The sequence below is a fragment of the Astyanax mexicanus genome, chromosome 24 (genome assembly GCF_023375975.1).
Source record: "Astyanax mexicanus isolate ESR-SI-001 chromosome 24, AstMex3_surface, whole genome shotgun sequence".
Lineage (NCBI taxonomy): Eukaryota > Metazoa > Chordata > Actinopteri > Characiformes > Acestrorhamphidae > Astyanax > Astyanax mexicanus.
Genome location: NC_064431.1, coordinates 6,959,356 through 6,973,165, shown reverse-complemented (window position 1 = coordinate 6,973,165; position 13,810 = coordinate 6,959,356). Strand labels below are relative to the sequence as shown.

At 37.0% G+C, this 13,810-nt stretch overlaps 1 protein-coding gene across 7 annotated transcripts in view; it reads left to right on the top strand.

Moving 5' to 3' along the window:
• LOC103022571 (SRY-box transcription factor 13) overlaps nucleotides 1-13,810 on the top strand; it is a 56,035-nt gene that overhangs the window by 15,700 nt on the left and 26,525 nt on the right. For 2 of the 7 annotated variants that reach the window (XM_022682316.2, XM_022682317.2), the window contains exons 2-7: nucleotides 8,759-8,981; nucleotides 9,428-9,533; nucleotides 10,153-10,239; nucleotides 11,951-12,123; nucleotides 13,323-13,391; nucleotides 13,626-13,740. In XM_022682316.2, coding sequence (XP_022538037.1) covers nucleotides 8,760-8,981; nucleotides 9,428-9,533; nucleotides 10,153-10,239; nucleotides 11,951-12,123; nucleotides 13,323-13,391; nucleotides 13,626-13,740 — 772 coding nt within the window. In that variant the 5' untranslated portion in view covers nucleotide 8,759. Of the gene's footprint in view, nucleotides 1-1,667; nucleotides 1,758-2,329; nucleotides 2,683-8,758; nucleotides 8,982-9,427; nucleotides 9,534-10,152; nucleotides 10,240-11,950; nucleotides 12,124-13,322; nucleotides 13,392-13,625; nucleotides 13,741-13,810 lie in introns of those variants that run through there. The other 5 variants (XM_022682318.2, XM_022682314.2, XM_022682313.2 and 2 more) reach the window with 5 other exon arrangements.

Below are 13,810 nucleotides of genomic sequence, written 5' to 3'. Positions count from 1 at the left end.
TGGAGGATCTCATCAGTGCTTAAAGGAAAGTAACCCAAAGGCACATTTCATTACAAAGCGTGTGATTAATCCAGTTTAATTAAATTAAGGACAGGACAATTTAAACAATAAAAAATTTAATGATCTGTCACTACTGATGCATTTTTTCTGTGATCATGATGATCATGTGTATCGAGAGAAATGTATCTTTTATCATATATCTTGTTTTTTTTTTTTTTTTTTAATCATGATATGTTTAAAATATTGTATTGCTAGAACTCGTTCCATTAACTTCCATTAACTAAGGTTTGGAATGTTTTTCTGAAAAGTATAAAGTTACCATTTTAACCCTTTTTCTTTGTTACAACAGTCAACGATGCCAATATTGTTTGTTTATTCAGTTATTTATTCACCGCAGCCTCCCCCGCTTGTAAATTTGTCACAGCAAAGGTAATATTTGTTTATTTTTCTATACAAGGCAACTGTCTTTTGGGTTTTGTCGTCTCCCCCTCAGATCCTTGTCGATTTGCATTTGTTTTTTCCTTCCTTCATTCAAAACACAACACCCGTACCTGTTCTGAGGGGACTGTTTGGGGCTGTCCCCCGGAGGGAAACGGAAAATCCATGAAAAAAGGGCCCATTATGGCCTAAAGCAGAGTCACTAATGTCCATCATTGTGCATCAGTGTCGAATAATGCTGAGCTGATTTCCCTCTCTCTCTCTCTCTCTCTCTCTCTCTGATGCGTTCTAGTACTCTCACGTGTTGCGATGGCGTAGATTAGCTAGATGAGAACAGGCCGTGTTTGGTGGGCCGCCGTGGGTTTGTGAATCGCGTCTTTAAAGGTTGGACAAATGACACATTTCTGAGAAATGAAATGAGATTACGGACCTAAAGCATCTAAAGAGTGTAAGCACCTTCGTTCTTGACATAACTGACATAACAACCGGCTGCCTGCTTTACTGGCATCAGTGTTTGATTTAAAGGTCAGCAGATGAATAATTACTGCAAGTGTTTTTAATCATTTACATTTTATTTGTTGAAGGGGTTTAACGACATTATTTTTGTTTAAATAAGCAGAGCGACACTTCTTTTTTTTTCTCTTCTTTTTACATTCTGTGAATTCTACATTCAAACAGCTTCAAAGGCTTAATTTAAATAACCTCAAAGTGTCGTGCCATTTTTTGTTTGTTTGTGTTTTCGTTTTTTTGTGTATGTTTTAACTGAAATATATGTACAGCATTTGCACAACTGCAACAAGGCTGTATTTTCCTGATTACAGGAAAGTGCCACAAATAAGCTAAATCATTTGTGTACGTTTGGGATAATTTCCCTCTATTCACGTCTATTCACTCAGTGTTTACACCATCTTGGAAATAAGTACTATTTGTGTTATAGCGCCTGATAACCATCTGCAAATAATATTCACATCTGTCACATTGGCAAAAACACTTCATGCAAATCTCACTGTTTACTTTGGTTAAAGGCACCACGCTCTCGCGACCGCAGTTCAGCGTATCCTGCAGAGGAGCGTAAGAGCCAGCGGTTGAAGAGACTGCAAAGAAACGTCTTTGAAACAGAATTCAGATTTTTCGTTTTGTTTATTTTTTTTAATCCATTTATTTATTTTATTTTTATTTTGTTGGCGCAGTGTTGTAGGGGCTCACTTTGGCCCAGGTTACAGCATGGCTTGCTCCACCAGCTTCCAGCACCACCACATATCTGCACTGCGTCTGCAAGACAAGCCATGGGCCGTGAGAGCCGCCTGCGGATTCTTGAGGTTTGTGGACACCGACCCGTTGTGTGGGTCAAGGCCAGTGAATGGTTTGAATTACTCCCCAGTTGGAGTGCACTTGTGAGCAGGTGGAGTTGTTGCTAGGCTCTAACAGCTGATTGGGCTTTACGCTTGGCAGTGGAAGCTTATGGACTCAAACTTTTAGATGTTTTAGGTTTAGATTTTTTCCTTTTTTTTCTTTTCTTTTCTTTTTTAAAGTCAGGGCAGGAGTAAGTGTGCAATCCTGTGGGGAACCCTCCCTCTCTCCTTAAAGCCACTGAAACTTTTCAACTTTTCAAAGTTCTGTTGTGCTATTGTCTCTTGCTTCTTCTTAAACAGGTGTTTAAGAAGTTTCAACTGCACCTAATTGTTACCTAAGAAGTATTTCTTGTGTTATTTGCTGGAGGCGAAATGTCAGAGTTGTTTCTCGTATTAGAAAGAAAGAAAGAAAAAGTGATTGAGGGGGAAAAAAAGAAAAGAAAACGTCCTGTCTCACTCTCAGCACAAGTTCAAACAAGACTTCTGTTAATTGTGTTGTTACTACTCTGTGCTGCTCGGCTCTTGCTGATTACTCTTCGGGTGTTCCAGGTCCTCCAGTTTCTTCATAAGCTAACTTCTTAACCGGGATAAATTAACTGTGTTTAAAAACTAAACATGAAATAATGAGGAAATTAATGAAAGAGGGGGAAAAAATACAAACGCTGCATTTGCATCGTCGGCGCCAGGGGCAGAATGTCAGGTTAACATGTTACAACTTGTTTGGCAACTTGAGGTGTTCGCTTCTTGGCCGTGGGAAGGCTTAGATTTCAGAAGTGCTTCAGCTGAGCAGCTCATAAAGCCACTGAATCTGATGTTATCTTGCTTCGTAAAGCGTGGCTCCTCCATCCCTCCAAAAAATCTAAACAAAAATGGCTCCTGATCCGAACAACAGGTAAGAAGATCTAAAATCACCTTGTCTAATTTTTTGGCTGGTTTTGCAGTCAGCATTTACTTTTTTCTGTATTACACATTTTTCTGAATTTCTCATGATTTGTTCATGCCAAGACTTCAGACTGAAGCTGGGCAATATCACAAAATTTGGTCATATTGTGATATATATATATATATATTTATTTATCACCAGTATTTTATATATTTTTTGTTTTGTATCACGGATACCATCAGTGCTTAAAATTTTTTTTGTTTGTGTTAATTGATGTGCAGCAGAATCATTTCTTTTGAATATGGTACTATGCATTTAAATAACATTTTTTTAAAGAGAGCCTTAAAAACATTGATATTGTAAATATTGTAAAAATCATAAAAATAAAATGTTGTATTTTTGCTGTCCAGCTCTGCTTTAGACTACAATTATTTATATATATATATATATATATATATATATATATATATATATATATATATATATATATATATATATATATATAATTTTTTTTTTTTTTTTTTACTTTACATTTACTATTACATTTGACTGCAAATTGCTCATTCTCATTTGAGAGAGAGCTCATTTCAGACAAAACATTCCTAACAACAAAGATTTTAACAATTTGAAGAATTGTCAGCAGACAAGGAAACTGTAGAGATTGTTTAACAGCTTCACCTCACAGATTCCAGTTCTTCTGGAATGAATATTGAACTCTGCTGCAGAAGGTATAAAGATATAAATCTTGAAAGTCAGCTGATATCGTTTCTAAGCAGTGTGGGTGGTTGTCTAATAGGGGTATGCCATATTGTATCCACCAATTTTTTTTTTTTTTACATTTTTGATTAAAAAAACAAAAAACAAGTAATTGTAAAACATTTTTGTTACGTTTTTTTCTTTATCTGTTACACTATTATTATTTTATATAAAATACAAAAAACAGGTTTGCTAACTTACTGTTAATGAAATAGACAAAAGTTTATAGATTTTTATTTGTACTAAATGTATGAAACGGTTACATTTATTTTAAATAAAACTTAAATATTAATGTAGTTGCAGCTGTGTAGTTTTTAAATATATTTAAAATAACAAATAGATTCTTCTAAAATAGACTAAAATATTGTGATATTATTTAGGACCATCACCCACCCAAATTTTATACATAACATGACTCATCACTTGACTCTTCTTGAATCCTATCTCACAGACCCTTTTAAATATTTGTTATGATAAATTGCACATTTGTCTAATTCGATACCTGATTTAAGAAAAGATCTTTCTAAAATCTGTTCTAAAAACTAAATTTTTAACAATTTAAAGAATTTGATATTTCCTCTTATTGTCAGAAACTGAGACTAAACTCACTGTAGAGATTATCAGCTTCACTGCACAGATTCTGGTTCATCCGGAATGAATATACAATCTTGAAAGTTAGCTAATGCGCGATTGTTTACAGTGTGGGTGGTCAGTTTCTCCTGGTTGTCTACAAAACTGTCAGTTGACTCATAAATCATATCTCACAGACTTTTTTTAGCTGGGTGGTTCATCCCTGAATTGTATTATAGGACTAATGGCACAGTTATTCTAATTTAATGGCTAATTAGAAGCAAGATCTTTCTAAAATCTGTTTGGACAACAAATATTTTAACAATTTGAAGAATTACATTTATGCGTCCCATTGTCAGCAGCTAAAGCAACTGTAAAGGTAAAGATTGTTTGTTTGTTACCTCAATGCACAGATTCCAGTTCATCCAGAGACAATATTGAACACTCTTAAAAAGGGTTGGGTAATATATATTGCAAGATATTGCAATATATATTATAATGTATATTCTTGCAATAAGTTATGGATATTTTTATTAAAGATATGTGCTCTAAAGTCTTTTAAGACTTACCGGTAATTTGAAAGTAGGGCTGTACGATATTGGAGAAAAAAAATGACATTTGGGGGGGTGAGTTTAAAAATAGATTTTTTCCATTCAATTCAATCTTCATTTAAATGATCCAATATAGATTCATATAAAAGCTTACTTAGCTTATTTGCCACATTAAAATTCCACCTTAAATACCTTGCTTTAAAAAAACGCAGTTTCAAAAGATGCTGTAGTTTTGGAGAAACTAACATTAGTGACCTGTTTTATTTTATTTATTTATTTTTAAGTCAGTATTACTAACACGTAAAGTAGTGAAACAGGACTCATTTTGGTACATTTCTGTTCCACTTTAAAATACTGCTGTAGTTACAATCGAATTGGAACCTTTTGAATTGTGACGTAATTCATTTGGTAAATCGGTGGTGATACCCAGTTTTATGGACATTGCATAAGTACTTTCTTCAAAGTGACTATTGTGCATGTAATTGTTTGTTTGAGGTTTATATACATGCTGCACTTTAGTTTTTGGTAGGTTATTTGATGTTACATTACTTTTATTTATTACATTTATTACATTTTCCATTATTTTTATTGCATTTGCTTTGCTACTCAATTTTATTATACAAAAATAAGGTTCTTGATAAGTTACTGTTTGGAAAATAGACAATGTTTATATATTTTTTAGACTGTTATGTCTATACTCTATATAGTACAACTGTAATATTTATTTTGTTGCAGCATACTCTTGAAAGAATTTTTTTTAAATCTGTTTTTTGTTATATCAAGAATATCCTTATTGCTAAAAAAATATTGTGATATAATTTTAGTTACCTATCACTCAGCCCTAGCGATAAAGATGCTTAAACGATGTATTGTTCAGCTCTACTTGAAAGCTAGCTAATCCTCGATTGTTAACAGTGTGGGTGGGCAATTTCTCCTGGTTGTCTGCATAACTGTCAGTCGACTCATCGTAAATCATATCTCACAGACGTTTGGAGCTGGGCTGGACGTCCACCTGTTGCTTTTGCCACTTTGCACTGAAAGGAGTTTGTGTTGAGTGGGACCCTGAAAAGAGCATTGTCTTTTGGTATCTCTCTCTCTCTCTCTGTCTCTCTCTCCGTCTCTCCCTCTCTCTCGCCTCCAGTTGCAGCTTCATTGTTCTGACTTTTCAACAGCTTAAGCCCCCCAACCCCCCCCCCCCCTCCAAATAAATACCCAGCATGCCTCTTTAGCTGCAAGTGCACTTGGAATGGGCCGATAAGTCTGAGCTCCCCGCACCTGGCGGAGGACCACTGCTTTCAATGACTGGGAGAGAACTCGGAATAGCTTTAACTGCATAGCAGTGGAAAGTTAATGGTAGAGCCTCCCTTCTGTGTGCTTTCCTATTTCAGACTCGGAGGAGGCATCCGAGTGCCTTCAGACAGGGACCGATTTGGCCTAGAGAAGGAAGGAGGGTGGTCTGTGCCTTTTCCATTGTTATGCTATGTTTAGGTCAGCCCAATAAACTTCTAAAAAAAAAACCAAAAGAACAAAACCTTTCTGGGCCGCCATATGTTGTTGGTCATATCAAATCTTTTATAGGTATGTATGTATTAAACAAATGTTGGCTGATTTAATACCCAATAGAAAGTCTGGAAGTATTCCCAATAATATTATTACTTTTTCAGCAAACTTTATAAAATCCAAAATTTAGATACTTCTGAAGTTTTTCTTAAGATAGCACCAGCATTATTTTTTTTTTCTTTAATGGAAAAAAGCCCAAAATTGGAAGGAAAAAAAAAACACCCAAATGTCACAACAGCACCAGAATGAGATGATAAAGTAAGAGTGTCACAAACGCCTAATTGTGAAAAAGATCTACATTTTTCTAAACAGTGGCTGTGAAGGCTACTTAGTTTCATTGTAATTGCTGGTCACATACTCCATTCACTACCTTATATTCCATAATATACTACTCTGCACTACCCTATACTGCTCTATACTATCCAACACTTCCATACTACCCTATTCTATCCTATACGACACTATACTCCGCACAAGTGTGCTACTTGTATCGCATTGTGCAATATTGCTGTTTAGTGATTCTCATCAGTTGGCACAAGTGACCGGTGACTAGAATCCAATGACACTATGGATGGTCTGGTCATTCCATACAGTTTTTCAGAGGTTTCGAAAGTTTGTTCTCATTGAAAACGACTTATTTTATTGATTTTTTTTCTGTTGAAATGTCTTATACATATTGTAAAGCAGCTAAAGTATTAGTTTTCTCTTATCCACTGATTAATAAACAGCAAATATAACTCCCTGTACTCTTTTGTACTACCCTATTCTACTCAAAACTCTTTGTAGTACCCTGTACTACTCTATACTGCTTGTACTACCCTATACTTCCCTATATTCCCTATGCTTCCCTCTACTTCCCTCTACTCCATAGACTACCATATTCTACTCTAAACTCATCTATACTCCTTATACTGCCCAATACTTCCTAAAACTGCGTATATTACCCTATTCTACTCTATTATCCATGCACTACCCTAAACTCCCTATGCTTCCCTGTACTCAATATACTACCCTGAACTTATTTGATATTCCTTTATAATACTACACTGATATCACACTGAACTATACTACTTATGCTAGCCTTTACATCCCTGTACTCCATATCCTAACTTCTTCTACCCTATTGATCATCATAAGACTGGATTCTGTAAGAAATGGCCAAAAGTCAGAGAAGCTTTTAATCGATTTATGGATTTTTTTTGTCCCCCTTATCTTTTTGTAGCTTCCTGTTCGCTGCAGTTTAGAAGAAGACCTGTAGTTACCTGAAATACCCTGATGTTTTTTTGGGGTTTTTTTGCACTGAATGTGTCTTACTGTAGCTGGGTTTCTTTAAAAAGGGCCTTTTTACATTTTCCATGCTTGGTGTTCAGGGTAACAGCCACTGCTGGAGGAGCCATCGGTCAAGACCCCGTGCACACACTGCGGTGTTAACGCAAAGGTAGCTAGAGTTAAGGAAAAAAAGTGCAGGAGGAACTGGAGTCATTGTGCTCTTGGCAGAACTGTGAGTCTTCCGCATTTTTTTCCCCTGCCACGGCCCTTCGGCACATTCTGGCTGCATTGTTACCCTGCTGCGTTCCCCGCAGCCTATTGCTTTTGTCCGTCTCCTTCCCATTGTTCGGGCTTCCTTTGTTCACTCTAGGCAACAACACACTGCCTTATTTTTTGTGTATACTCGTGTGTTCACGTGTAGTATTTCTATATATGAATTTTGCATTTGTGTTTTTGCTCCCTTTTCTTTATTTTCTTAAGAACCACAAAAGCAAGAAAGCAGAGTTTTAGTCACTTTAGAAATCTCTGACGTTCTCTATCTCAGTCCATCCCTCTGTGTGTCCTTCATCGCGGTCAGACTTGGCGGGCTACTTGAGACGAGTTCTAGGTGGAACTTGAGTCTTCCATCTGTCTTCTGCTACTGTGTTGATAGACTTGAGTCCTTGAGAAGTGGGCACACACACTTACTGACACACACACTTACCGACACACACACACACACAAATACACACAGCTCTCCTTCCATCCCTGCATGCTCCAGAGCCCTGGAGTTCTTGAAGAAGTGCTACCTTATTCTGGGCTTTGTTGAAAAGCAATTGAATGGGGTGGCCTGTGTTGGTGTCCACAAAGCCCCTCTGTTGCTCATGCAAAGCAGTCAGCTGTTGGCTTGGCTTCTTTCTCATATAGTCAGGGTTACAGCACTGGAATGTCCCTGTTATAGACTATTCAGGCTGATAATCTCACACGAGAAACCGTTTGCTACTGTCTACCTGCTAAACTCCCCCAAACTGTAACAACTCTGCCTGTACTGATGTTCCTCATTTTTGTAGTTGTCTGTTGCAAATAATTCAACCGAACAAGCAGGTCTCAAGTTTTCTCTCCTGAGAAGCGCAGAAGTGTTGCACCCTTAAAATAGCAATCTGCCAAAGTCAGAGTGCACCTGGCTTTCAAAGGGAATGGCAAGTGATACACTGATTGGCTCATTGGCCCGTTTGGTGGTGAGCTTGCTGTTACGCCTCAGCACATAGCACATCCCTCACGCATCAGAAAGGAAGACCGCCATAAAGTGTGTATTATCTGACGATAGACAAAACACCTTTCTTGTTTAGGTTTTGTTAATCTAAATCAGTGTTTTTTTTTTCTTCTTCTTTTTTTCACAGAATGTGTGAGCGTAGCCCTCCTGCTCTGCATCCCCATGCTAATGGTAATGTGACCATGGTGGGTGTTGGTGTCAAGCTGGAGGAGGAGGAGTCTGGAGAAGGAGGCGGAGTCAGAGAGCGTGAGTCACGTCAATCTTCGCCCTCTTCTGCCTGGTCGGTGCGTCAACCAATTGAACGAGGGGATGATGAAAAGCCTACATCCCTCATCTCTCGATCTCCTTTGGTAAGGCTACCGTATTAAAAAGGCTACTTTGTATTTTCCTTAGGTTGTTTCGTAAACGCCTTATGCTCTGTGTCTTTTACTATACCATAGTCATAAAGGTTTCCTATTTGATACTCCCATTTGTTAGATTAGCGCCACCATGTGGAGTAATGAATCAGTAACTTTAGAATTGCAAATTGGAAGGGCTAGTCTAGTTTAGAGCGTCTATGTTTAAAAAAAAAAAAAAAAGATATTTTATGCCATGTATTGATTTAATATGATTAAAGCAGTACAATTTATTGCTGTATGAATCTGTTGTCCCAACCTTACTTTACGATGTACCCAAATAATTGACTCTACACTGCATGTTGTATCTGGTATCAGCATATTTCAAACATATTCAACTATAAAGAGACAAGTGCCTCTGCAATAAGCACTTAACCATACAGTTTCTATTCCACACACAGGCAAGTTCTCCCAGTAAAGAGAGGCCACACACGCTCAGTCCTTCCAGTCTGGATGGAGTGAACAGAGCCCAGGACAGGCCTGAAGCCCAGCCCAACGTCAGCGAGGGTGAGCAGCACTCGTAGAAATGAATTTCTTAACTTGTAAGATGTGCATTATTCCCAGCCTCAATACACCAAGGCCACAAGCTTGAGAATTTCAAGAGACATCTGGAGTTAAAACGAAGGCCATTGTCTCTCTTTGCTCTCAGGCACTTGTGGAATTAAGTGTGTTATTTATTTATTTATTATTTTTGTATGTCAGTAACAGGTTGAGAAGCAGTGGGCAGTGAGTTCAGTCTGAATAATAATGAAAAAGCTGCATATTTCCCTTTGGTTTAGCTTTTCTTGTTTTATTGACTAAAGTCTATATGAAATGTTTGAAGGTCATGGTGAACAGCCCAACGTCTTTGAAGCGAGCATCACAAACACGCTCAACTTTTTAATTCCTTTTTTTAAAGCTCAGTAAATCATTGAATTGTTGTAGTCACTCGTTTTGCTATTTGTATAAAAAGGGGTTAAGTTCAAGGCAGTGTTCATAGGAAGTGTCTAAGTTAGAAAAATCTCTTATGGTCGATTTTCTTCTACATAATAAAAGAGATGTTGGCATAAACCTCGTCGCCCACATTGAACAACACTTAACGCAACCTGGTCTTTAATAGCTGTTTTTTTCTGCTTTCTTTGGTCAGTTCTGCCCACCATCGAGAAACTGCTGAATGCAGACTGGCGAGAAAAGATTTTGGGAAAAGGATTCCAGAGCACTGCTAATGTCAAAGGTGAATCAAACTTAAAAAATATACATGTGATTTTATTTTTTTTCTCTGTTAAATGGCACCATGGAAAAGCGTCTTTTCCATTGTATTTATTTGCTAAAGTACCGTTAAACTTCCTCCACGATTTATTGTAGTGATTGCAAAAAGGTCATTAGGACAAGCATGATGATGTATGTGTCACAGACCCTTTAAAAGATGTGGAAAGTTCCTTACGGCATGTTCTCAGTCATTTAAAGTCCCCAAGTCACATATATACTGAACATCCTATACTGAGAGCATCAATACAGGACAGTGTTTGTGAATGTGTTTGTTCACCTGACATTTTACCTGTACTGACTCATTTACCTGTACTTGCAATCAAAAACAAGGCTCTGCTAGAAACATCCAGACTAGTGCACATTGCTGCACTAATGAACAGACAACTCTTGTTTGCAGCAACTTCATCTCTCAAGTCTGAATTATATATGTTAAGTTCCAGATTTACAGCACGTGAGAGATAACGAGAGAAAGAGAGCAGTAAGACGAGTGAGTTCAGGAGACACAGCAGTCTCAACTTTAAACCCCAGCAGCTCAGAAAACTATCCTTAGTGTTAAGAAACTCCTGAAGCACTCCATCCACCACCTTAATTTCAAAGATTTCATGCATCCAATGCAATTTATGCAGTAAAAAAAAACAACAAAAAAAAAAACTTAAAAAGTAAAACCTTCCTTCAAAACTCTTTGCTTGTTTGGAAAAGTAAAAACAAAAAAAAACAACAACAAAAAAAAAAAAAACCTAAAAAGTAAAACCTTTTTTTTTATGTAATGGGACTGTCATTACAAAACTCAAAATTAATAGAGTAACTGTTGCATTGCACTACTTTACATTTACAACTACAGCTTTACATAATGCTCTTGACTGTGTAATTTAAAGTAGGTTATCTACATTATCTACATTAGGAAGTACAAAAATTCTTGCGTAGTACAACACATACTTGCACTCGTATTTAAAAAATAAAAAAAATGGTATCTTATGCATCCCTAGTCTGTAAAGTCCATATACAGCTCTGGAGAAGAAGACCACTTAAAAATGATGAATCTCTCTGATTTTACCTAATTGAAAACTTCTGGAATATAAACAAGAGGAAGACAGATGATCACAAGCCATCAAACCAAACTGAACTGCTTGAATTTTTGCACCAGGAGTGGCATTAATTTATCCAAAAGCAGTGTGTAAGACTGGTGGAGGAGAGCATGCCGGTGCATGCATGAAAACTGTGATTAAAAACCAGGGTTACTCTTAATTTTTTCCAAAGCTGTATACAGAACATAAGCTGTAAAACAATGTTCTGTTTTGAAGTGCAAGTTTTTGAGGCTATAGCAGTATGTGGATGAACTTTGTCCTGTTGAAATAGAGGAGTGTGCTTAAAGAAATGGTTTCAGGACCCTTTTTTTAACGCAACATTGGTCTTTATTGAAGACCAGAGGTGGTCTGGCATTGTATGAAATTGTCCCCCACACTACAACACCTGGCCTAAATGCTTGGTCTGTTAAGTTCCATCATTAGGTTAGATGTCTTTGTATGTTTGGACAATGTTGGAGGTTTCTCTTTCACGTCTCACTCATCCGTCACTTAGTTGGATGGACCTTCTTCATCTCACACTTATATCAGCCTGTTGGTCTGACCACCTGTGTGTGCATCTATATGTGCGTGTGTGTATGTGTGTGTGTGCAGGCACTCAGGAGAGCCTGGCTGAGAAGGAGCTGCAGCTGTTGCTGATGATTAACCAGTTGTCTGGGTTGAGGGAGCAGTTGCTGGGAGCACACTCGGAGCAGAGGAACATGGCTGCTCTGCTGCTGGAGAAACAGCAGCAGCAGATGGAGCTGGCACGGCAGCAACAGGAACAGGTGACCAGATTTCGGAGAGTGGGAATGGGTGAAGGGGGGAGAGTGTGGAACGTGAGGGGGGTGAAAGATGAGAGGGTATCAACAAACGATTCTTTCTTTAATTATTTAATTTTGTAATTTTGGGCCATTTTATTGGATGTTGCCACTATTATTTTATTAAAATAAAATGTTATTATTATGTAAAGTGGACATATGATGACAAGCTGATCTTATAAGAAGACCTTGTTGCTCCCCTTCTGACTTTTACTCTGAGAACTTTCCACTGCTTTCTGTAATAACTATAACAATAACACAGTAATATGCTTTTACTACCTGTTAGGGGTGGGCGATATGGCTCTAAAATAATATCACGATATTTCAGGGTATTTTTGCGATAACGATATACTTGGCAATATAGAAAAACAGAAAAATAATTAATTAATTTCAGGAATATAATAATAATATAACAGTATAATCATAATCTGGCAAAATAAATAATATAGCATAAAATAATATAATTCCGAATAAAAAAAATATAGAATATTTTCATGCATAAAAACTGCAAACAAAAACTATAAACTAAAACAATTATAAATTATAAGTAAATACACTTAAAGCTTCACAGTAAATAATGGACTACTTTTAAGACAAACCATCCCTATTATCATGATATGGATTTTTAATATGATATTTCTGTATATATCGATATATTGTATACGATATAATATTGCCCACCCCTACTATCTGTACTTCAGTAGAACATTTTACAATAAACTTGGCAAAATTTGCATTGCTAAAATATAAAAAATGTTGAATACTTTAGTACTTCTTCTTAAGTGTGGAGCTTAAGGAACACTTCAACTTCTACTCAAGTCACTTTTTTTTTGATAGAGTACTTGTACTTTTACTCAATACTAGATGTTGCCTACTTTATACATGTCTGGATAGAAGTATGATTATTTAATATTCATCAGAGCAGACCTTGTTTTTTTTCCAGTATTCAAGTTGTGCTGCTCACTGCAGCCTCAGTTTTCTGTTCTAGACTGACAAAAAATGGAAACCAATATGGTTATTTATTTATTATCATAAACCCATCCACCTCAAGGTTTGATGTGTTGTGCCTTGTGACGGGCTTTCTGTGAACTTCTCTGAACCAGTCAGGTCAGCTAAACCCTATTAATTTCAGATCCATAAAATACTTTATTTTGTATGTTTTCCAGATTGCCAAACAGCAGCAGCAGCTAATACAGCAGCAGCATAAGATCAACCTTCTACAGCAGCAGATCCAGGTGAGACCTGCTTCATTTACAGCTCATATGCCCTAAGGCAGGAATGTCTCTATTTATGCACAATTAATAATTAATAACAGTTACCGCAGTAACTGAATTGACATCAGTAATGGAATAATAGTAATAATGGAACCCATTCAGCTTTTAAAGGTTAAGAACAAGCAAAATGCATTTAAAGAACTGATCTCTGGGACTAATCTAAAGTGACCGTATGCTGTTTGACGCTTGCCTCAGCAGGTGAACTTGCCCTATGTGATGATCCCTGCCTTCCACCCCAACACACAGCCACTGCCCGTGTCCACTGAAGCACAGATGGGCCTGCCCCTTCAGCCTATTCCCTGTAAGCCAGGTTAGTGCCTGAAAAGGCTAAGAAAATACTGATAGTATGCATATCTTAATAATATTTATCATATCATTAA